The 27,087-nt window shown below is 41.0% G+C and overlaps 1 protein-coding gene across 1 annotated transcript in view; it reads left to right on the forward strand.

The window, feature by feature from the left end:
* The first annotated feature begins 220 nt into the window (after window positions 1-220).
* The window catches only part of LOC145394473 ((3R)-3-hydroxyacyl-CoA dehydrogenase-like), a 97,767-nt gene continuing 70,900 nt past the window's right edge, over window positions 221-27,087 (forward strand). The window contains exon 1 of the mRNA XM_080268327.1: window positions 221-320. Within this exon, the coding sequence (XP_080124453.1) occupies window positions 221-320 (100 nt within the window). The remainder of the gene's footprint in view (window positions 321-27,087) is intronic.

Raw genomic sequence — 27,087 nt, forward strand, 5'->3', positions numbered from 1 at the left:
AAGCTGGTTTGGGGCCGTCTGTGCTGGTGTTCGACGAGAAGGGAGCAGTATATTCAGGGCTATTTTCACCATTGCTATCATGCAACACCTGGTGGAGGAGATGAACTTACACAAGGCCATGTGCGTGCGGTGGCTGGACGTGGCTGCCAGCGAGAGCAATCACACGCGTGACTGGATGCCTGTGGAGGTGGGGGAGAAGTTTGTGTAGTTAGCTCTTACAATGTTGATGGCACACGCAAGAAAACATGTGCTCCATGACTATTGGTTGGTTAATGAACTCGTGGGCACACCTGTCTTCAGTACGTACATGGCCGTGACAGGTACCTGGCCATCCTAAGGTTCCTTCATTTCAATAGAAATTATGGGCCTGCACCGAATGACAGGTTGTGGAAAATAAGATCAATCCTCACAATGCTCAAGGAGTCATTTGCCAGGGTTTTTTGTCTGTTTCAGAAAGTGGTAATTGACGAGTTGCTGGTGTTATTCAGGGGCAGACTGGCATTTATTCAGTATGTGCCATCGAAACATCACCATCTTGGCCTCAAATTCTTTGTCCTTTGTGACTGCAAAACTGGATATGTGCTAGATGTGACAGTTTATTTGGCAACAGATGTTGATATATGTAGTGGCGATCCTCACAGTTTCTTGGCATCAGTCATGAAAGTGCTCATGGAAAGGTATTTCAACAGGCACCATATTCTGTATATTAATAATTATTACACTGCCCTGGTGATGACCAAGTATTTGCTTGACCATGGTCCTGTGGAACTGTTAGGGCAAACAGAAAGAATTTCCCTGTATTTCCAGCAAATACTGAGAAAGGAGCCCTTCTGATCAAGCAATGTGGCAACATGTTAGCCCTTCTCTGGCATGACAAGAGACAGGTTACCATGTTGTTTACAGTACATAAGGGTGTGTTTGTGGAAACTGGAAAAACAGACTACGAGACCATGGAACCCGTGTTAAAGCTCGGTGCTGTCAACGCTTACAATGTCAACATGCGGCTTGTTGATAAATTGGAAATATAAATTGGTGAGGCTGATTGCTTGCGTAAGTCCTGCAGGTGATACAAGAAGGCATTTTTACACTTTCTTGACATCGCCGTTCTGAACATTTTCATACTGTTCAAGGAGCTCATCAGGAAACCTCTCTCTCTATGAGAGTTTGAGAGAGAGCTTGCTCGCGAACTCCTTGAAGAATACTCAACTGCACAGGTGACAGGTGCTAGGCAGGGGACAGCAGCTACAGTGGACAGGCTAAGCTGTGCTGAGTATTTCCGGCAGCGCAGGCTGGTAGGGATTGGCCGTGCCACAGCAGGTCATCAGGCCTACAGGCAGTGCCACATCTGTCACACGACCAAACGCCTTCCCCCAGCATGAAAAGAGACATACTACTGTGCAGAGTGCAAGGTTTCTCTATGCCTTAAATGTTTCTCCGAGTATCACTCCGAGCGTGAATACTGAGCAGATGTGTAGGAAAGTGTAAATAGAATACAGGAATGCACAAGTGTGTGTTTTTATAAGTAAGTGAAATGTTGGATATTATAAGTGGTTTATAGCAAGTGCTACTATACAAGGGTTGTATAATAAGTTCTACAAGTGTAATGCAATAAGTATTACTGTTTATTGGATACTGGTGAAAAAATTATTGAAAATACTTTGAGTTAGCCTACCTCTTACCTGAAAGAAAACCACTTGTGAGTGGGCCAGAGGGAAAATTACTTGGTTGGCTATAACCATCATACACCCACTCAGGGTAGTGGTACTCTATTTTTAGGGTAGCTTTACATCAAGTGGCAAGCCAATGATTTCCTGTAAACCATAAAATCATTTACAATGCTGGGTGGTAGCCTCATAACCAATGAACACGTGTTCCCTACGTGACAACAAGTAGGTTGGCAGAGGGTTAGTGCCCCTCCCCAGAAAACAACTAACTAAAAATACGAACAAGGAGCCTTAGACCAGGATTGACCAAAGGATGATGACCAAGGACTGAACAAAGGACATGGTATGGATAGCTACATGGAATGTAAAGGGTGCAAATGATGAGGTGAAAGAAAGGGACATTGTCCAGGTGCTTGAGGATGCGAAAGTGGATGTATGTGGATTAAGTGAAACTAAATGGCAAGGTGAGAGTGTGAGAGATTGGGAGTATACATGGGGTATATGCGCAGGAGTGGGTGAGAATGAGAGGGCAAAAGAAGGAGTGTGTATTGTTGTGAGTAACAGCTGGAAGGAGAATATATTAGAGTATGGATCAGCTGGCTCAAGGATTGTGTGGGTAAGATTGAAAGTTGGACTACAAATGTGGGCAGTTGATTGCGTGTATGTATGCACCAACACAAGATCATGCAAGCAGAGTGAGAGAAGAGTTTTGACAAATGTGGAAACATGCTTGGAAAAGTTTAAAAGAAATGAAAGAGTGTTTTTGATTGGAGATATAAATGGAAAAGTAGAGAATGTGAAGATGAGTGGGATTTGCCTGCAGAGGTGGATGAGAATGGCAGTGCTTTAGTGGACATTTGTACCGGGAGGTGGTTGGTGTTAGCCAATACCCTCTTCAGACACAAAATGATCCATAAGTATAAGTGGCGAGTGATGAGAAGGGTGGGTGGTGAACTGAATGAACAGAAGGCAATGATTGATTATGTATGTGTGGATGAAAGGATGAGGTGTGTAGTGGATGCAAGAGTATATAGAGGTTGAGGGAGTGGACTTTCTGACCACCTTTTGGTGGTGGTCATGATCAAGGTCCAATTGAAACTGAGGAATAGAAGGGAAGGACAGGAAGAAGCAGTTCATACAAAGAGGATGGAAAGGTTACAAGAGGATGGAAAAAGGGCAGAATATAAGAGGGAAGTGGAGGAGCGATTGGGTAAATATGGATTGGAGAAGATAGGGGACATGGAAAGTGTGAGCAAGATATTCACAGAAGAAATCTGTGCAGCATGTGAGGTGGTGTGTGGGGTGAAGAGAAGACGAAAGGGGATGCAGGGAACAGCATGGTGGAATGAAGAGGTGATAGAGGCTGTGGCACAAAAGAAGAATGCATATAGTGAGTGGATGAGAAACAGGGGTGTTAAAAATGTTGAGAAACGGAAGAGAGAGTTATATGAAGAGAGGAAGAGAGAGGTGAAAAGATTGGTGAGAGGGGAATTTGAAAGGAATTTAGGTGTAAAGTGGAGGGAATGTAGGATAATGTTCTGGAAAGAGGTAAAGTAAATTAGACAGGGCGCCAAAGAAGTTATATAGCTGGGGAATGAAAGACAAAAATGCTTTATTACTAATGGAGACGGGAGAAAAAGTGAGCAAATGGAGAGAACACTTTAAAAAATTGTTGAACACAAGAATGAAAGTAATGCAAGTATAAGTGGCTGGGGAGTGGCTGGGAGACGGAGAAATGTGAGATGAGAGGAAGTAATCAATAGGATGGAAGTTATGGAAGCAATGAAGAAAGTTAAAATGGGGAAAGCCTCAGGAACTGATGAAGTGTGTGGTGAAATGCTGAAGCAGGGGGGAGAGATAGTAGTAGAATAGATGTGGAAGATTTGCAGATTGGCCTGGGAGGGAGGGAGAGTCCCGGGGGATTGGAAGTCAGGTATAATTATTCTCTTGTACAAAGGAAAAGGGGAAAAAGAAGAATGTGGTAGTCATAGGGGCATTTGTCTTCTTAGTGTAATAGGATAAGTATATGGTAGGATACTTATTGACAGAGTTAGGGAAATAACAGAGGAATTAGTTGGAGAAGAACAAGGAGGGTTTATGAAGGGAAGAGGTTGTGTAGATCAGATATTCATTCTTAGATCTTTAGTGGAAAAGTTTCTAGAGAAGGGAATGAAGTTGAATGCGGCCTTCATGAACTTGGAGAAAGCATATGACAGGGTGGATAGACAAGCATTGTGGAAAGTATTAAGAATTTATGAAGTAGATGGGAATCTGCTGAATGTCGTGAATATTATGTATGAGGGTGCTAAGGCTGCAGTGTGTGTGGATAGTGAACTGAGTGAATTTTTCTATCTGAAGGTTGGATTGAAACAATTGATGTGTCATGTCTCCATGGATGTTCAATCTGTATATGGATGGGATTATAAAACAGATACAAGGTAGGGCAGTGGATGTTGGAGCGGCCCTAATGAGAGAGGGCAATGTTTGGAAACTCCCTGTTCTGTTGTTTGCAGATGATACAGTGTTGTTAAGTGAAGACGAAGGGGAACTCCAAGGCTTGGTGGATGAGTCTGGGAGAGTGTGTAAGAAACGGAAACTACAGGTGAATGTAGGGAAGAGTAAAGTTATGGTCTTCGAGAGTAGTGAAGCCAGTGAATGTACAGTGAGGTTGGATGAGGAAGAAATGGAAAATGTGAGTGTTTTTAACTACTTCGATAGTGTGATGAGTACGGATGGAGTATTAGAGGGTGAAGTGCTTGAAGGGTACAAGGAAGAAAGGTTACTGGTTCCTTGAAAGCAGTGATAAGAAACAGGGAAGTGAGCATGAAAGTGAAAAAGTTACTACATGGCAGTATTGTGATACCAACTCTAACGTATGGATGCGAAGCTTGGCCCTTGTTGGAGGGACAGAAGTCAAGAGTGAGAGCAGTGGAAATGAGTTATTTGAGAGGAGCATGTGGAGTCACATGGAGAAACAGACTGATACATGAGAAAGTGAACGAGTGTTGTGGTGTGGATATGGATGTGATAGGAAGCGTTAGGAGAAACACATTGAGGTGGCTGGCCATGTGGAGAGCATGGAGAATGAGAGACTGATGAGGAGACTGTATGTGAGAGAGGTTGAGGGAGGGGGAGAGGGAGGGGGAGGCCAAGGATGAGATGGAGGGATGGAGTGGAGAGGTATATGAAAGAGAGGGGGTATGAGCTGGGAACAAAGCAGTGAAATGGCGGGGGATAGGGCGACATGGAGGAGATTTGTTTGTTGCCACCCCTTCCGGGATTAAGACATCTGGCAATACACAGATAAATAGAAAAGAGAATTAGTAAATGGCACAATGGATAAAAATGTTTGTGCTGTGGATATGGTTGGTATAGATAAAAGCCGAGAGAACATCTAACTGACATGTCGAAAAAACAAGCTAGGGGATGCTAAAAAAGAAAAAAAAATTGAGGAAACTTCTCTCAGAAGACTGTTGACTTTTTTCAGACAACTAAGTAACCCCCACAAATTTCTCAAAATGATGCAAACCTCTCAGTGTAATAGGGACTACATTAATGAATCTTTTGGCAATAGAGATGACAGATATGGTATAAATATCACAGTAAGTGCTATAATAACGAAGCCGATAGTGACCTAAGTGAACTTGTAATTGAGAGCAAAGCAGAATATTTAAGAACATTAATGTGAAAGCAGTTACCGCTTTTCAGAGTTCTGTCCAGTTCTGTTATTTGGATCCGCACCTGCACTGCAACCAAAATGTTAGAACCGCATCTGCATTACAACCGCACAATTCTAGCTGTCTAGGCCTCGCACCTACACTTCACCCGCAAGACTTTGTCTGCACCCACACCGCACCTGCAACACATGGAACCACACCCACATTGCATCTGGAACAAATAGAACCACACCCACATTGCACCCGCAGAATAGAATCCCACATTTTGTACTTCAGTCATGTGACTTAAGCGTAAATTGTTGGATTCACATACTAGCAATGGAGATCAAACATCTACAGTACACTTAACACCATTTTACATGTTTCTATATTTGGCTATGGTACACAAAGGACAAACTTAAACAAGAAAAGGATTGCAATGATTTTATTACAATGAGGTTATGTAATATTTTTAAGGATTTCATTTAGCAGTTTTGACACGATTGTGCAAGTTAGCGACCCATGCTGGTATAGCTTTTGTTGTTTGCATTTCTTCTTCTCTTTATCCTTAACATTTATGCTTGAATTCATGGGTAAAATATCATCGACACAGGATGGCTTTAGGCTTGTCCCAACTGACACTACGTTTCCAGGTAGTTTTATTTTTCTTTCACTATATGCACTAGTGGCCATGATCCACAGAACATTACTTGTAGTCCTAGAGAATGCCGGGAGTTGGATCTCGTGTTCTGGCGAAGGGAATGGAATATATCTGAGTATAAAGTTTCTGATACATTACTAATTCACTGACGTGTCCTAAGCATCACCACGGAAATGATCATATACTTCAACAGCCATGCAGATGCGTTTGGCAGTGGGTGAGAAATTTGGTGCATGATGTTGCTTATCTTCAGGGGCTCAGACTGTTGGGAAAGGTGATGGATTTGACACATAGTCATGGACAAGCTTGTCTGTCTGCTGATGAGAGGACTGACATACCTTCCTGTTTTGGGGGACATTGCAGACCCACAGACCTTATGCGATATTCCCCTTGCCATGGTGCAGTTCCCTAACTTCTCATACACTTATAATGTTAAGGTACAATGACGAAAATTTATTTCATGTTTATATGCAAAAAAATATCTAGACTATCACTCACCTTGGCATTTCATGAATGGCGCTCTACTGATTCTAATACGTTGGACAACATAAACACTCAGCATTGGAACTGTAGTTTCAATACTTGTGATAACTTACAACAAGCAGTATGGTACAATGGTAGGCCCTGCTGTGAGAGGTTCGAGTACCAGTGAACATCTGCGTGACTGTGAAATGAGCTGACCTAATGGAGGCATCTGATATTATATTGGGTACGTTCGGTCACCATAGTTAGCTGGTGGGTTTAATTCAGCTTAATCTTTTTCTTAGTAAGGATCTAATGTAAGGCTAACCCCTCCTAGCTGGCGAGTTTAATCTTTTTTTAACAAGAATCAAATGGGCAATTAACCCCGCCAGCTTCTGGGGAGGAAATCCCAGGAGCATTGACAGGTGTGGCGAGGCAACATGGTGACTGCCAGTGACTAGGAGAATAGGGGAATAGGTAAGAACCGAGTGAACACATGTAGTGGTACACAACGACAGCACACGTATGTTTACCGTGTTCTATGGCGTGATTCAGCACTCTTTTTAATTCAAACTAACTCTACAAATTGCGTACATGTGCCACAGAGGAGAAAATACAGCTAAATCTGCACTGCACCTGCAGAAAAAGAAAATGCACCTGCACTGCATCCGGAAGGATTTCTGAGTTGTACCTCTCAACCGCACCATGGCCCTGGATACTGCAACACTGCATGGTGCCGCTGTCCCCACACAGAGCTATGCTGCCTTTAGCATCTCTTCTGCAGGGAAGTATGAGCATTTACACGTAAAGGATAACTTTTGTCAAATACATTACTGTTCCTTAGCTAATAGGCCTACCAGTATATACTGTATTATCTATACTATAAAAGATGCTATCCCACTCGTGTGTGTGTGTGTGTGTGTGTGTGTGTGTGTGTGTGTGTGTGTGTGTGTGTGTTTAAACTTACAAGTCATCCTTCTGGTGAACTTTGGAGGAGTGAATGTATTGGTTGGTTGGCAGATCGGTGAGTGGGTTTGTGAGTGAATAGGTGAGTGAATGTTGTTGACAAGGAGGGAGGGGTGGGTGAATGGATGGGGTGGGTTGGTGGGCAGTAGGCAGGATGGATGGTATATTCCATGGCTGGATGGGAGGATGGGTGGCAGATGACCGGGTAATGTTGTTGGTCATCATAATAATACAGAAGACTCAAACAAAATCGCTGCACCTCCACACTGGTTTTGTTACCAACTGTTTCCAACACTTCCTCCCACGCACTCTCCCTCCCACACTCTCCCAGCCTAGTTGTTTTTGCACTGTAACTCCAGTCTCTCTGCCTGAACAGACTCATCAACCACAGGCAAGCAACTGCCCCATCACAGCGAGGCACAGGGAAGAAAGTAAAGTTTTGGTTCCTGGATGGACTGGGCTTTTGGGTCTCTCCTCCCAGTTAACAGTGGCACCATAGTAGGCACCAGAGCATTGTAATGGTTGTCTGAGTTACAGTAAACTATTAGGCTGGCCACTCAGTACAGAGCCTGTTGAAGTGATGTGGAGACTAATAAAATGTGAGAGGAAGGATGGGAAAAATAGGAAAAGGGGAAGGCAGATACAGAAATAGAATGATGAAGGTCAAGGAAGCAGGGGCGTCATTTGGGGGGGGGGGCAGAGAGGGGCGCTCGCCCCCCCAAGCTTTCTGAGGGGGACTCCAAATCAACTACAGTTGATTAAAAAAATATACTGTAAGGTTAACACCGTGAAACCAAAAATTATTTGTATTTAGCCTCAATAAGTTTTGAGGCGAGATTGTTGTGGAGTGGATATGGAAGTTATGTAGATTGGCTCAGGAAGAGGGAAGGGTTCCAGAGGACTGGAAATCAGGTATAATTGTTCCTTTATACAAAGGAAAAGGGGAGAGAGGAATATGTGGTAAGCATAGGGGTATATTCCTTCTTAGTGTGACTGGAAAAATATATGGTAGAATACTCTGTGATAGGGTTAGGCATATAACAGAGGAGCTAGCTGGAGAAGAACAAGGAGGATTTAGGAAGGGAAAAGGGTGTGCAGATCAGATATTTATTCTAAGATGTTTCATGGAGAAGTGTCTAGAGAAAGGAAAGGTGTATGCTGCCTTCATGGACTTGAAGAAAGCATATGACAGAGTAGATAGGCAATGTATATGAAAGGTACTGAGAATACATGAAGTGGAGAGGAAATAGTTGAGTGCTGTGAAGAGTATGTACGAAGGAGTTAAGGCTACGGTGCGAGTGGATGGTGAGCTGAGTGAGTTCTTTGATCTCAGTGTGGGACTGAAACAGGGTTGTGTGATGTCTCCATGGCTGTTTAATATATACATGGATGGGGCTGTAAAGGAGGTGCGAGGAAGGGCAGTGGATGTGGGGGGTGGGTCTAATGAATGAGAGTGAGATGTGGAAGATTCCGGTGTTGCTGTTTGCTGATGATACTGTATTGTTGAGTGAAGATAAATGGGAGTTGCAATGTTTGGTGAATGAATTTGGAAGAGGAATCTGAAAGTTAATGTAAACAAGAATAAAGTTATGGTGTTTGAGAAGAATCATGTCACAGAATGTACAGTGAGGTTGGATGGTGATGATATGGAGAATGTGAGTGCATTCAAGTGCTTGGGTAGTGTTATGAGTAAGATTGGAAGTTTGGGGGATGGAGTGCTTGAAAGGGTACAGCAGGGAAGGAAGGTTGTTGGTACACTGAAAGCAGTGATGAGAAATAGGGAGATGAGTAGGGAAGTTAGAAAGTCACTGCATGATAGTATTGTGATCCCTACCCTGACGTATGGAAGCGAGACATGGACCTTGCTAGAGGGGAACAAGTCGAGAGTGAGAGCAGTGGAAATGAGTTACTTGAGAGGAGCATGTGGAACGATATAGAAGGACAGGTTGACGAATGAAGTGAATGAATGTTGTGAGGTGGATGTGGATGTGGTTGAGAAGATTAGGAGAAATACACTGAGGTGGTTTGGACATGTGGAGAGAATGGAGAATGAAAGACTGACTAAGAGGATGTATGTAGGTGAAGTGGAGGGAGGGAGAGGGAGGGGAAGACCGAGGATGAGGTGGAGGGATGGAGTTGAGAGGTATATTAGGGAGGAGGGGTGAGCTGGGGGGAGGGCAGTCAAATGGTGGGTGACAGAGCGACTTGGAGGCGTTTTGTCTGCGGCCACCCTTTGCGGGATTAGGGGGTCGACCTATAGATAAATGGACGTTTTGAGTGAAATATATCTTGTGTGCGTGTGTGTGTGTGTGTGTGTGTGTGTGTGTGTAATAATCACAATAATTTACTAGGTATATTAAAGGATGTCAGTGTAAATATGTTTCTAGCCCGCTGTTCAGTTAACTTCAGTATCGAGCTACCTTTTTTATTGTATTCTGGCTATCATTAAAAGCTTTTATTTATCTCAGGAAGTATGTACCTGTAGGTAGGAGTCTTAAGAGTTCATTTAGATCAGTGGTTCCCAAAGTGGGCGGTGGAAATATCCAGGGGGATGGTGAGATACCGGGGACAGTGAGGAAAATGGGGGCGGCAGGGGGACGGCAGGGTCGTATCAGAACCAAGTAAGCATTTTTTTTTTTTTTTATACAAAATCTGTATGACAAAATCTAAGTCACATACACTTGTGACATGTATGCTTTACAAAAAATAAAATTAACATAGAATTATACACGAAAGCATGGTTTTATTTTGTTTCGAAGTCAGTTAAAAGTTCGATCTTTTTGTTTATATCTTGGTAACGTGATCTGGACACGATAGGCGCCACACACCAACGGCCAGCCAGTCACACAGCAGACACTGTGTGGAGTTCATTCTGTAAGGGCTGGTAAAGTACGTATAAACACATTTACCTTTTCAAATTAATGTATGATATCTTTCCATGTAACTATAATAATCTCTTGGAACTGGTAGAGTATAAAGCTGCTTTAAGTAGCAGATATGGCATTATTCACCATGGCACGTAGGCCACAAAGGGCATTTCAACTATGCAAAGCAGAGATCACAGAGATATCCAATATTGCAGTAGTTTATTAATTTTTCAGTGCAATAAATATACGCAGTTTAGTTTTCAATTCCTTATATATAATGAATTCTGAAATTAATATACTATTCATACCTGGGCCTCTTCCAAATTTAAAAACCATCATTTTATTTCTCCCGCCTCTTAGTGTACAGCTTACTTTTTCACATTATATGGTTCAACGTATTTTTGGGGCTAGTAAGCTTAGAGCTTTCCATTTTTAATTCAGTTACAGGGGGTGCAAGGAACAGCATGGTGGAATGACGAGGTGAGACAGGCTGTGGCACAAAAGAAGAAAGCATACAATGAATGGATGAGAAATAGGGGCGTGGAAGAAGTTGAGAGGCGGAAGAGAGAGTTATATGTAGAAAGAAAGAGAGAGGAGAAAAGATCAGTAAGAGAGAGTAAGAAGAGAGATGATGAGGAATTTGGAAGGAATTTGAGTGTAAAATGGAGGGACTGTAAGAAAATGTTCTAGAAAGAGGTGAAGAGAGTAAGACAGGGTGGCAGTGAAGTTAGCAGGGAAGTGAAAGATAAAAATGGTAGATTACTAGTGGAGAAGGGAGAAAAAGTGAGCAGATGGAGACAACACTTTAAGGAATTGTTGAACATACAGGATGGAAGTAATGCGAGTATAAGTGGCTGGGGAATGGCTGGGAGAAGGAGGGAGGTGAGAAGACAGCAAGGAATCAGTAGGATAGAAGTTGTGGAAGCAATAAGAAAGTCAAATTGGGGAAAGCCCCAGGAACTGATGTAATGTGTTGAAATGCTGAAGCATGGGGGAGAGATAGTAGTAGAATGGATGTGGAAGATGTGCAGATTGGCCTGGGAGGAAGATAGAGTCCCGGAGGATTGGAAGCCAAGTATAATTATTCCCTTGTATAAAGGAAAAGGGGAAAAAGAAGTGTGTGGTAATTATAGGGGCATTTGTCTTCTTAGTGTAATAGGAAAAGTGTATGGTAGGATACTTATTGACAGAGTTAGGGAAATAACAGAGGAATTAGTTGGAGAAGAACAGGGAGGCTTTAGGAAGGGGAGAGGCTGTGTCGATCAGATATTCATTCTTAGATCTTTAGTGGAAAAGTTTATAGAGAAGGGAAAGAAGTTATATGCGACATTCATGGATTTGGAGAAAGCATATGACAGGGTGGATAGACAAGGACTGTGGAAAGTATTAAGAATATATGGAGTAGATGGGAAGTTCTTGGATGCTGTGAAGAGTATGTATGATGGTGCTAAGGCTGATGTGCGTGTGAATGGTGAACTGAGTGAATTTTTCTCTTTGAAGGTTGGGTTGAAACAGGGATGTGTCATGTCTCCATGGCTGTTCAGTTGTACATGGATGGGGTAATAAAAGAGGTACAAGGTATGGCAGTGGATGTTGGAGTGGCCCTGGTTAGAGAGGATAGTGTTTGGAAACTCCCTGTACTGTTGTTTGCAGATGATACTGTCTTGTTTAGTGAAGACGAAGGGGAGCTGCAAGGCTTGGTGGATGAATTTGGGAGAGTGTGTAAGAAACGGAATCTAAAGGTGAATGCAGGGAAGAGTAAAGTGATGGTCTTTGAGAGAGGTGAAGTCAGTGAATGTACAGTGAGGTTGGATGGTGAGGAAATGGAAAATGTGAGTATGTTTAAGTACTTGGATGGTGTGATGAGTAAGGATGGAAGTTTGGAGGATGAAGTGCTTGAAAGGGTAAAACAAGGAAGAAAGGTTGCTGGTTCCTTGAAGGAAGTGATAAGAATCAGGGAAGTGAGCACGAAAGTGACAAAGTTACTACATGACAGTATTGTGATACCAACTCCAACGTATGGAAGTGAAGCTTGGACGTTGTTGGAAGGACACAAGTCAACAGTGAGAGCAGTGGAAATGAGTCATTTAAGAGGAGCCTGTGGAGTCACATTGAGAGACAAGCTGACAAATGAGGATATAAAGGAGATTTGTGGTGTGGATGTGGATGTGATAGGAACCATTAGGAGGAACACACTGAGGTGGTTTGGCCGTGTGGAGAGGATGGAGGGTGAGAGACTGACAGGGAGAGTGTATGTGAGTGAGGTGGGGGAGAGGGAGGGGGAGGCCGAGGATGTGATGGAGGGATAGGGTGGAGAGGTTTATGAGAGAGGGGGGTGTGAGTTGGGAGCAGGGCAGTGAAATGGCGGGGGACATGGCGACGTGGAGGCGATTTGTTTGTGACCACTCCGTACGGGACTGAGGCGTCTGGCAATAGATAGATTGATAGACAAGTTTGCAATTTTTAATTCTCAAATTTATATTCATTATCTTTTCATTAGGCTATAAGAATGAAGTCAGTTTAAGCTTTCACCAATACAAATATTTTAATTGCTGTTTGGTCAATTATCCAAGGCCATTTGCATAGAATGCAGTGATATGTACTTTACCATACACTTTAAATTACTGTACATATTCAGCTTCACACAGAAATACTGCCAATGCTAGAATGTCCATCAGTATGTGTGTGTCAGGAAGTAATTGGTTTAATAAATAATTATACACAGTATATATATCTGTATTTGTTTACTGCTTTAATTTTCTAAAGATAGTTTTGCATGTGGCTTCAAAATGCTCGCTTGCCACCCCACCCTGTGGGGAGGTGGGAGTAGGGGGGCCTCCTAAATAGCCTATGCCCTCCTCCCAAGGAAAATTGAAATGACGCCCCTGCACTACAGCAAATGAATGGATGACGGTCACCACCACCCACTTGACTGATATATAAACGTCATATGAAGTGGCTAGGAAGAATTCATAAGACGTCTTACTTAGTAATTCATTGTGCTTATTATATCTCTGTATCCTCTTGCTTGTTACTGACAATTATGTCGAGAATTAAATGTTATAAATAACACACGATAAAATAAATGGTCATTATGCAAAATAAATCGCTATGTGAGTTGTGCTACAAAACCTGGCACGTCACTTAGAATATGGCAATTAAATCTCGGGGCACATGAACAGTTTGACGAGACGACACCGCCTTTGTTGACTGTACGGCAGCCTAAGTCTATGATAACCAGTCAGTGTGTAGTTGTGTAAAATTATGCTGGTCAGTAAGATCTCTCAAGACCGCATTGTCATACTGTTAGTCTCCCTGTCGTCTTCAGGTTGCCGAAGTGCTCACCGATTTTATATTATCACTTATCCGATGGAGTATCGATATTATTATATTTGCTACCTCCAGGCGATATCATTCAGCCTAGATGAAGTGGTGAGGTTAGATACAACACTGACATAAAACTCTCAACTAATTGCAATAAATTCGTATGAAGGTAGCAAGAAAAAACGAATACTCAGACTGAATGGATTAAAATGTGTTTTTCTAGTGTCTGTGTAATGCGGGATATTTAGAGTCACTAGTGTAATAATGACAATTAGTCACCAGTGTAACAATCAGAATTTTAGAGATCATGGGGAGAGAGGGGAGCATGATGTTGAGAATTTTAGGGATTATGGGAAATGGGGTAGCGTGATTTTATCTGAGAGTACGTGATCAGTTTAGATATTAGTACCCTTTGCAGGCCACTCAATCTCGTCTGTGTCACTCCTGAGAGGAGAGCAAAATTTAAACCCAAAATAACTTAACCTAAGATTTACTAAGCTTTAAGAACAGAAAGACAGATTACACTTGGAACTGTGAATGAAACAAAGCAAACAAAAGATAATTAGAATATGTAACTACAGAATTATAAATCTTTACAACTTGAAATTAATACTTAAAGAATACTGATACACCTGGATATATTAATCCCGTGGTCTCAGTTGGACTCTTCGGGAAGAAACCTAAAATCTACCACCAAAGATATTCTCTTAAGACTAAACTTGTACAATAACTCAAGAATCATATACAGACTAGATACAGTAATTACATGGACAGTAATCAAAAGGACCGTAATCAAATGGACCAGCCGATAAGCACTTTGATTGCATGAACTAAGAAAAAGGGGAGGGTGTGATTTAGTGTTAGAGATTAGGCAGTGTCTTGAACGCACGATCTGTGAACGATGGAGAGAGGAACGGCGATCTCATTATTCAGAACAAGTCGGATCAGAGGAAATATCACCAATTTAACTCACTAACATAGATGAGGACATTCATTACACGAGGGAGAAAGGTCGGGGGTCGGGTATGAGAGTTCGAGCATTAACCTATGAATGATGGAGAGAGGAATGGCGATCTCATTGTTTAGCGTCCCCCCCAACCTTTTTATACTCATCCATTACAGTATTCTGAAATCGGCTAAAACTTTAACTGATTGCTTTGTAACATTATTGCTTCTACTAAACTCTCCAGAAGAATACGAAGAATGCGTTTGCACTCGACATATATAGGAAAAATGACTTGGGATGTTTACAATTTTTTTGCAATAGGCATACAGGAACTTTAATTATAACGAAACCAAATCCAAACCATTTATTTCCATGCCGGTTTCATGTGTCTACATGACTGACAACACGTTGACAATAACATGAATTTCGCGCTTCACAAATGACTGCCATCAACAATCATATCTAAAAAAAACTTAATTCTCCACTGCATAGTTCAAAGAGGGAATACTATTAACTTCGGCATGTAAATCTCTAGATCAGTATATGAAGGAAGACATTCACGATTATTAATCCCTGCTAAAATTTCCGCGGTTACATGCCTTTGTCAATAACGGCTGGTTCATATGTGATAAAAGTTAATCATATTCATACCAATACTTGACTTAGTACTATCAATAACAGAATCATGCTCGCATTACAAATATCAACGAAGATTAAACTTAAATTTAGGACTTAACGGCTAAATCATGAACTGTACGAACTATATATCAATACCTAAGTTTAAAATTACACTTACAATACCAACTTATACTATACTTTAAAATATGGCACTACACGGGTCCTTCCTCCGGAAAAAAAAAAAATTAACATCAGAAGTCAACGTTCGATTCATTCATCTACATTTCCTAGGGACGTGTGTGCAGATGGAAAAGACTGACCAAAATTTGACTGTGAACCTCTCTATGAACTTATGTCTTTTACCTTTTGGAACTCTAGAATGAGATAAAGATTTCCCTGACTCTTCCTCCAATAAGTGGCACTTGTCGGTCCACAAGTCAAATTGTGTACCCCAGGGGGTCGCCTCTCTGTCACTGTAAACTCCCAAAACTCAGTGGGGATGTGCCCCAGCCAACCTCCTTCCTGGGCGGCAACATGGTTGTCTCACCCGGATTGACCCATACTCTTGCTGCCAGGATCGTCCCAGGGGCGCTTCCCATACATACAGTCTACAAACTAATTACATACACACTTGCATCCATTCATTCTTATGCTTCCAGCTCTCAACCTAGTAACCGACGAGCACCTGTCAGGTCCTGAAGTCACTGTTCCACCCTAGACCGTGTTGACTGTATGTTGAGGGGGTTCCTAGGTTTTCCCTCGAATTAAGGCAACCTAATATTCCCAATGAACTGGGCTGTGCCCATAACCCAAACTCCTATGAACTCTAGACACAAGATGAAACTCTTTGAACTCTTGATAGATGAAACTTTGTTATGAGTCCATATTATAATTGCAAATCATAATAGATAGATAGATAAATAGATAGATAGACAGCTCTATGCGAGCCTGGGAATGGGAAATGATCTTGCAAGTTACACTGAGGAAAAGCTGACGACAGATTAAGAAGTAGCCAGTCAGTTAGTTGTCAGCAATTCACCCGGTGAACAAAGCCTTGTTGACCATACACACACATACACACATACTCACACACAGGCTTCTAGAACTTTCCAATCACAGGGAACACACGTGATACGACTCCTGTTTCACCAGAATTTAGGAAAGAGAGCTCAGAAGGAAGCTAGCCATAGAACAGACAGGTCGCAGGGAGAAGGGCTTAGCAACTTGAGAGAGAGACAGAGAGAGCGAGACAGGGAGATAGCTCCCGGGACTCTACTTTATACTTCGCTCTGTGTGAGAGACTTGTTAATATTTCCAAGACAAGTAAAAATGGTTCAATACTATTCTTTACCTCTCCTTGTCATTGAATGGCAAATGGGAAAGAAGATTATCTACTTACAAAGCTATTCAAGTATAACAACCGCTCGTCCACAAGTCTAATATATATAACTTCTCTACAAGTAACTACAAAGTCTTTTATGACATTTGGTTGCAGCGAACGCATACAAACCTCGTCTACGAATCAACATTGAATTCCTACAAAATATCAAGATTGAAAACAAGAATACCTCTCACAACCAACAACTCACAAATAGCTCCTGATAGTATTCTCTCCAACCAGCCCCCTCCGTCTCCCCGACCATCACGCTGATGTAGAGGTGAAGATGTCACAGGACGCCTTGCAAGTAGTTTAACAATATATTGATACAAACAATCTTGCAACTTCTATGACGAACCAGCGAACTACAACCATCTACAATCAACTACAAGTAACAATTCTACGAGTCGTCTGTATAATCTTCTACACGCACCTACAAGTAGCAGCAGTCTTCATCCTACAATGAGTAAATCACAAGAGAAAAGGACCGAGAAAACATCGACAAAGAAAAACAAAACAAACAAACGAAGAGTGAGACACGACTCATACCTCATAACCACCAGACCTCACCCTCCTCTCTCTGCTACATCCACCCAACCCCCGACGCTGACGCAGGAGTCAAGAGGTCAAGACGACAAAGCAAATACAAAGTCCATATTCACAACTCATCTTACTCACTCATCTTCACTCAAGTTACTCATCGCTACTCATTTACTCACCACAGCTACCAGTGTGGGAAGCCGACGTCACCATGTGCTGAGATGACATCACAACGCGAGTCTGCCATGCCAAGCAACGTGTGACTGACACCAGGCACCTCTCACCCACTACTCATTACTCATTATTCACATAGCTCCTACTCATACTCATTTATTTTCACAGTTGAATTGGAAATTCTATGCTGAGGTTTGCCTGGGACAGCTGTTAACCACCACAAGCACCAGGCCATGGAATTTCCTGAGTAATATTGTCCATCAACACACCACTAGAATTATCAAGAGATCTTCAATCAAACCTGCATTTTTCTTCCGAGATCGACTTTTGTATCGACACACCTCTACGATCTGTATCAAGTGGGTAAAATTATACTTACTCATTTCTTCTCAGTGCTAAAATTAGCTATATTCAACTTTTTTTTACTTATTTCCATATATACACTTATACACTCACTATCTATCATTTATTTCAACTTATTTACCCATCTATTTTGTTAGGACATAAATAAACAAGAGGCGTATTTCATAACACCATATCTTAATGACAGGAATATTTTTGCCACCACCCACGTTAATACCAGATGACACACAATTTGCCACAACAACAGACTCACAATTAAGAGAGCCCCAAGGCGACCCACCCCTTGTACAAACCTCACCACACACTAAAGATCAAGAAACAAATACGACAGTTTCAGATGATGAGTGGGAAATCCCCTCTGACGTAGCAAGTGCGGACTTTGTCGCTGACTTGCCCACGTATGCCAATATACTTAACAGGGTTCACCGGTCCGGTCGTACATATTCCACCATTCCCTCACACAACGATAAACACGTCCAAGTTGAATTAACAGAGCAAACAGTAAAAATGAATCAAGAAACAAATACCGCTGATCTAACAACCACACCTCAAGTGTTTGTGTATCACAAGGATAAAACTGCCCCAAAATTCTCTGGCACAGACAAAGATCACATTGATGTCATTTCATTAGTCAGTCAGTGCGAACAAATGTTCATCAAGCACCACATACTAGATGAACAAGAGAAAATTGCTATTTCTTCATCTTGCATAAGCCAGGAAAGATGTCCAGCGAGCAATTTGCTTCACTCCGACAAGCTCCATAGGGCTAGGACATATGATGAATTTAAAACTGAATTTTTGAAGAAATTTTCTGGAGGTATGAACTTCTTGCCAGGTATAATTCCAGAATTACATAAAATTGTAGATCTTGTAAGGGAGCACACTACAAACCATGTGCTCAGTGAAATAACTGCTGATGTCTCCACAATCAAAAGAACATTGTTAGTTACATTGGAAAATTCTAATTGGATAACAGATGATGGAAAGATGTCCCCAGACCTCGTCATGGACATCATTGGTTATGTAGCTGCCTTGAGTAAATTACCTGATAGGACCCTTAAAAGATCGCCAAGACGATCGCGTACACCCCAGGAATGTGCTTGCTAGACTTAATGGACGAGGTAGAGATGCAGTGCAGTAAAGCAGGTATGGTCGACACACATGCACATTCTGGTAGAATGAGGGTACATGAGACAGTATCAGCTGTGAAAACATCTACACTGACCCCAAACAGAGAACAAAATCGATCGCGACCAGAAAGCAGGCAGACCAAACAAGCAAACGTGACAAGGCCTCGTTCACAGACGCCTTGCTACAGGCAGCTTCATAAGTTTTTGTGCAGCCCGAGCAGGTCTCGCGCCATAAACAACACTTCTTATGGGAAATCACATCGTAGGTCACAGTCAAGGGATAGGTCCATTCTATGTCATTATTGTGCAAAACCAGGACACACAAGGTATGAATGCTTTATCAAGGCAAAGGAGGACAAACAAAAGACACAAGGATTTGGTCCTTACTGTAGGCATCATAGATACCAAGGGCACTGGACCAGTGATTGCAAAACAGTAGAAAAAATTGTGTCTATGTTCAAATCGGGGGAAGACCAAGTCATGACAAAAAACGAACAAACGTAAAGAAAAACGAGTCTAAACTTCACATAGGAGGCATGTTGGGAAATGAGTGTATCTTGATACCAGCTGTATGTGAGGATCAAAACAATTCCTTATTTTTAGATACAGGCTCTCCAGTGAACTTAATAACACATGAAGAACTAAATAGAATTCTTAACCCGCGGCGTCCCGTCGACGTACTTCCACGTCCTCACGTTATGTCACTGCCAATCCCGTTGACGTACTTCAACGTCCTGCAATTGCAAGGTTCATAATTTCCACAATTTTCAAAATTCGCGCGAGATTTTCGATTCGCACACGTACCCAAGCCTCCCCTACCTGCCACCAGGCGGGCAGTGTCCCAGACCCCGCGTGACCTGCGCTTGCCCTTGTCTCGGTCACTCACCTGTTAGCAGTGACCCAGGTCAGACATGGCGCGTAAAGGTCTCTCAGATGACGAAATACAATCCGCCTGGATGCCTTCACTGGAGATAGTGATTCTCCACTTGATGATGATGTGGTGGATTGAGATTATGTGCAGCCTGAGGAGGAAATAACAAGCAGTGATGAGGAGGTCCCTTTGCCCCGGAAAAAGCGGTATGTCACGTATCGTAAAGCAAGGGAAGGCCAGCCTGCACCCAACCCCGAGGATCAGAAGGTGGGGCGAGAAGGCAAATAAAGTATGGCCTAGTGTTTTGTCTGGGGAAGGCGAAAGTGGTGTGGTGGGAGTGCGGGAGCCACTCCCCAGCACATCTTTCGCCATACAATATTCCCAAACTTCCTCCACACAGCCCCAGGATGTGGGGAAAGGAAGGAAAGGGAAGGGAAAAGGTAAAGGAAAAGGGAGAGGGAAGAGAAGTGCGAGTGATGAAAGGTGCTGCTCTCCACCTCCCCCACCACCACCAATGTTGCGTTGTGCCTTCAGCCATGTTTCAGAGAGTACCATAACTTCCTACACTAATGAAACTGTGTGGGATGGCGATATGACGCTCAGTATAATGGTAAGGCCAGTCAGTATGTGCTAAGTCTTCTATAAACTTGAAACGGGTGTAATGTTTGCAGGAAAGTAATGTATAAGTTGAGAAATAGTGTAAGTTGAACGAAGTGATATGAAAACTACACCCACTGTATAAATCTGCGAAAATATGACGCTCAATATAACACTCTGGTCAGTAAATATGTGATAGCAAGAATATAAAGTGGAAACGGGTGTAATGATAGCATGAATAAAACGTATAAGTTGAAAAATAGTGTAAGTTGTAATAATTGATGTCATGAGTACACCCACTGTGCAAATCTGCGAAAATATTACACTCAGTAGAACATTCTGGTCAGTAAGTATGTGATAGGAATTATATAAAGTGGAATTTGTTGTAATGTTAGTAGTAAGGTAATTTATAAGTTGAATACTAGTGTAAGATGAAACAAATGATATCGCGATAACACTCACTGTGTAAGTACGCTCTAATATGACGCTCAGTTGAATTGTAAGGTCTGAAATTATGTGATATCAATTATATCAAGTGTAAACATGTGCAATGTTAGTGGAGAATTATTATATAAGTACAAAAATAGGTTGTAAGTTGAAATAGTAGTCATAGCGACTTCACCGTGTGTGTTATTATGCGCTATTATTACTCTAAATATTTATGTAAGGCCTGAAATTATCTCAAAACAGTTCTATAAAGTTGAAAAGTGTATAATGTTATTAGGAAAGTATTATGTAAATAGAAAAAACACAATACGAGTTGAAACAACAGTCACAGCGAGTTCACTCACTACGTAAATAAGCGCTAACATTACGCTAAATGTTATCGAAAGGCCCGTGAATACGTAAAAACAGTTCAATAAAATGTAAAATGGTAAAATGTTATTGTAGAAGTATTATTTAAGTAAAAAAAATGATATGTATCATGATTTTCGAATGTTAGCGATTCATCGTGACCAGTCTGCCCGATTTTGCTCGTTTCGCAAGATGCTACAATGCTTATTTCAGCTCTATTTTTGTATAAAATCCAATTTACTCTTTTATCACATGGTTTTATGCTTGTAATAAATACATATCTACTTACTTCCATTGGTTTCCCAGACTTATAATACCATAGAAAACGTTAGAGGCTCAGACCACCTACAGAGAACACGGTGCCAGGTGTGACCAAGGCATACCTGTTTAGGGCAATTATGGACCCCGGGGAACAATTTCTTTGTGACTGACCATTGTTTCTGACCAAAAGCGAAAATTTTAGCAAAAAAAATTTGGGTCCAAAAATGGTCGGGATTGGGGGGTACCATTGGTGAGAAAGTGGTCGGGACGGGGCGGGTTAAAAATAAAAAGAAAGTAACTTTTCTGGATGAAGCTGATTTAGATTTATACACAGTAGATGGACAAGAGATTACAGTGAAAGGTATGATAAGATTAAATATCAGTTTCACAAAGACTACAAGACCATTCTCTGCATTTTTCTATATCGTTGAAAACTTAGCAATTAAAGCTCATGTTACTGGGCTTAAGATCCATGAGAGCTGAGAACATAACCATACTCCCACAAATGAATGGAATGGACTTTGACAATGAATTCATAGAGGAAATAACTTCAGAGCCCTCACCGATTGGTAGAAGTGAGCCAGAAAGAATTGGTAATATTAAAGGCCTAAACAAACATACACAAACAGATGAGTGTATAGATCCACTCCCACCACCAACCCCATCCTCCAGAATTAGTGACCCAGATAACAGTACTGATTTATCAATTTTTCCAGCCCATCTCACCAATGATTTAGTTATACCACCTAATTCATACATGAAGGTTACCATAAAGAGCAAATTACGGAATAGTACTGTTCTTGTCTTAGAAGAATTATGCGAAGTAAAGGGATTGTCAGTAGAAAACGCATTATGTCATACGAACGACGAAGGGCAAACTCAGATATTCATAATTAATCACATGAATGGGGAAGTTCAGTTGCAAAAGGGAACTTGCATAGTTAATATTGAAAAATGTCCCGCCCCTGTGAAGGAAATAGTTATAGCTGGAGTGACAAGTGAGATAAAATCTACGGATAGAGAAAGAAAAAAAGAGAATTTAATTCACTCAGGTGAATTTGATGAAGAAAGTGATTTGTTAACCCTGCTGGAAACACACAGGGACACTGTAGCATTGCCCGGAGAACAATTAAGGTGTACTAACTTGATTAATCACATGATTAACGTGCACCCAGAAACACCACCAATTTTTGTACCAGCTTACCGCATACCACACTCCCAACGTACACTTGCAAATCAGTATGTCGATGAAATGTTAAAACTTGGAATTATTGAGCCTTCAGTCTCCCCGTGGAATGCCCCCTTATTCTTCGTTCCCAAACGAAATGGAGAAATGCGTGCAGTAGTAGATTACCGTAAACTAAATACTCACACAATCCCAGACAGATTTCTCATGCCATTGCTAAGCGTTTTTCTACAGAATATTGGTCCTGAGAATAATATATTCTCGACCATCGATCTCCTAAACGGCTATTATCAAATTCCGGTATCAAAGGAGTCACGTAAATACACTGCCTTTTCAACAGACAGAGACCATTATCAATATACAAGAATGCCAATGGGACTGAGGACAGCCCCAGGCACATTCCAGTGTCTTATGAATTACGTATTGTCCGGAATTTTAGGACAAGGATTATTTGTTTATCTTGACGATATTATAATCGCAACGAAGAATATTAAGGATCATCTCAGGAAATTAGACTTACTCTTAAAAAAGTTTAGTGATGCTGGTTTAAAAATTAAACTTTCTAAATGCAAATTTTGCTTTAAGGAAATAAATTTCTTAGGCCACAAATTAAGTTCTGATAGTATTCACACCACTGATGACAAAATACAGGCAGTGAGAGATTTTCCTGAACCCACTACGACTGATGAAGTTAGACAATTTTTAGGTCTGGCTGGGTACTATAGGTCATTCGTACCACAGTTCTCTCATATAGCCTTTCCTCTATTCCAACTACTCAAAAAAGATGCTGTATTCCAATGGGAAGAAGAACAAAAAAGGGCATTTAACAATCTACAAATTAAACTAACAAATGCACCTTGTTTAGCATATCCAGATTACACAAAATCATTTCTTATTTGTACAGACGCATCAGTTAAAGGATTAGGGGCTGTACTGATGCAGGAAGATAAAAGAGGAAAGAATCAACCAATTGCATTTGCCAGCAGACAAACAAGAGGTGCAGAGAAAAATTATTGCACTACAGACTTAGAGGCACTTGCAGGGATTTTTGCATTACAAAAGTTTCAAGATTTGGTATATGGTTACGACCATAAACCACTGGTGGGTATGTTTAAAGAAAAACTCCTTTCTGGGAGGAGAGCAAGATGGAAACGTACAGTTGAAAACTACAATGTACAAATTCATTATATACAAGGTAAAATGAACATAGTAGCTGATGCATTATCTAGGAACCCGAACACAATTCAGGTCGCGGCATTAGATCTCAAAAGAAATATCCCAAACCACGATGATATCGCAAAGGCACAAAGACTTGACCCAATATGGTCTAAAGTTATATACAAGTAAGAAAGTGGAGATGACATACAATTACCCAAACTGCATGTCCCACTTGAACAATTCACAGTGGTCAATAATACATTATACAAAATTAACTCTAAACAACCAAAACGCCAAAGAAATACTAACCAGTTGGTAGTACCTAATGACATGATACCCCAAGTATTACGATTGATACACGACAGCCCACATGCAGGACATCCTGGAAAGGATAAGTCATTCATCCAAGCCCAGCTGTTATATTACTGGCCTTCATTAAGAAAAGATATAAACAATCATATAGACAAATGCGAATCATGTGCGAAACACAAAGGATACCCAATCACACCTGCACCGATGGGTAATTACCCTGTACCACATCAACCATGGGACGTTGTCGCTGTTGATTTACTCAAGATGCCATTATCATACAATAATAACCTATACTTATTCGTAGCAACAGATCATTTTTCCCGTTATGTCATTTTAGCTCCAATTAAAGATAAAACAGCAGAGACAGTAGCAAAGGCAATAACAGATAATGTAATATGTCACTTTACTACCCCAAAGGTACTAATAAGTGATAATGGAGGAGAATTTAATTCTGAGATCTTACAAGAAATATGTAAACAATACAACATCAAAAAGGTTAACGTTTTGGCCTATCACCCAGCATCGAATGGGTTGGTAGAGAGACAAAATAAAAAAAGTATTAGATGTGCTACGACACATTCTCAGTGAAAATTATGCAAGCTGGGATGATTGGATTCCCAGAGTAGAAGCCTCAATTAATGGATCTATAAATAAATCCATAGGTGACACACCACATTTCATTATATATGACACAGATAAAAAATTACCATATGAGCTCCTAGAAGGTGACAGCATGCCTATGTACAATTACGATGATTAAACTCCGTTTACGTGAATTCCAGGACATTCACAAAAGAGTCAAAAAACAATTAACGATGTCCAAGGAAGAAATGACGGAGGCATTTAACAAGAAGGCAAGAGATTCACCTATCAGCTTAGGAGACATTGTTTATGGTGTCATTCATACGATAGACAATAAATTATCCCCAAAATTTAAGGGCCCATACAGAGTAATTAACATAAAAGCAAACAAAGGTTTAATTATGTCACTTTCAAGTGGCGAGGAGAAACAAGTTCATATTGACCATTTAAAACGAGTTTCAAGGGAATTATCCAATAATTATTCAGCCTCGGATACAACCGAACAGGCGAACGTACCTCAAGAAACCAAGCAAAAAAACAACAATGATTACAAAAAGAAATTAAGGTCGTATACCAAACAATCGAACATAGGTGCAACTGTTCCAATCAAATCTACAGTACATCATTTACGAGAATTAAATATCGATTTAAACTCCTTCTATAAATGAAATAACAATCAACCGTAACGCACATCATCACTATCATCGACCACAGGATGACCATCTTAGGAAATTAATAGATTTTTTTTTTTGGTAGGTTACGATGAAGGGACTTATGCTATGGATTCTCCTCTACATAGCAAGAGGATATGCGCACTTAGACCCCCAACACATAGTACGACAAGGATGCCTCATAGCTCCAACGGCCACGACTACAATCGTTAAGGACGTCATGAGTTTTGAAATAAGTCTAGATTACTTGTATGAATTACCTACTCATCTAGACAGACTTGCGACGCCGATGCGAACTCTGGACTTCATGATAGGAAATTATGTTTCACAAGCACATAACACCAAGGAAGTGAATGAAATGGTAAAGTTAGCGAAATGGAAACTAGAACAGGCAAAGCCAACTATGCTCATCATGATCCAAGATATCCCATCTTATGGAACGGAGGTACTGAGCGACAGGAACAACATCACACGTACTCGCCAAAAGCGTGGTTTTGTTCGACCTGGGTGGCGCAGTTCTTGGAAACATCTTTGGATTGGCTACAGAGGATGACCTTAAAGAAATAAACAACAAATTTAATAAGATAGCTCAGGTACTAACATACCAAGATAAATTCATCACAGGACAGAACTCAGCAATTAAGACAATTGTGAAAAATCTGAAAAAAGCAGAAAACATAGCTCTCGAGAGTGTAGATAAAATAAATGAAATGGAGGGAAACTTTACACTTTTCCAACACTTCTCCATCATCACAGAACATATTGACACGATTCTACTACAATTAGAGAACACTAGAGATCGTTTCAGGGCACTTATACAAGGAATTTCGAATGCTGGTGATGGCAAGATCACAACTGACTTACTCCCAGTTCATGAGCTACATCAGATAGTTAGTCAAGGCATACATAAACATAAATTGAAGCCGTTGTTCCACAGTAGGGAATTCATGCAATATTACCCATATTTAGAAGCAACACTCACACCAACATCAGTAGTAGTTCATGTACCATTCATCGCTGAAGACCTGTTCACAGTATACCAAATACATCCCTTCCCCTATAAAAATAACAACACTTTGGTCATCATCAACATCAACACAGACACCAAACTCATCATGGTCTCCAAGAGACGGGACACTGTCACTTTCGCGAGGGAATCAACAATTGAACGAAAGTGCCGCACACCCTTACATGCTGTTCATCTTTGTCCTGCGTACATTTTCACGTTTCAGCCTACTGATACAGTCCCTTGTGAAATGGCTATCATCAGAAATGACAATATTCATCATCATTGCAACTTCACTTTTGCTCCAGATAAACTTGTACACCATCAACGCATTGGACACTCACAGTTTTTTTTATTTCCCTCATAACACATCAGTTTACATAGTCTGTCCAGATATACCACCATCTCATACATCAGCATCAGGATTATACATAGCACCAGACTACTGTGCGGTATTTACACCAGCCATGTCTACTTTATCCACCATCAATCACTACGCCATTCTCAATCATACACAAACATTTCCACCCACTGCCTGATATGAACTTAAACATGAGCACAAGTATTAAGTTGACTTCACCTAAGTTTGAAACTATGCAACTGATCAATGAAACAATGAAGCCCTGGGAAGATTTGAGTTTGAGTATGTTCAACCCATATTATGTGTATAGCCCAGCATCTACTGTCTTTATAATCGTCTGCATTGTAGTTGCAGTACTGCTGTTCGCAATGCACAGAATGCATGCAAGAATTGCTAATTTGGAGTCATTATTTAGTGGGGGGAGAGTTAACATCAAAGTTAACCCCCGTGAATGAAGTGTACATATTTTGTATATACTATTAATTATATATATATATATATATATATATATATATATATATATATATATATATATATA

Source organism: Coenobita brevimanus, chromosome 27 (genome assembly GCF_032717465.1).
Source record: "Coenobita brevimanus isolate Jiangsu-jjx chromosome 27, ASM3271746v2, whole genome shotgun sequence".
Taxonomy (NCBI): domain Eukaryota; kingdom Metazoa; phylum Arthropoda; class Malacostraca; order Decapoda; family Coenobitidae; genus Coenobita; species Coenobita brevimanus.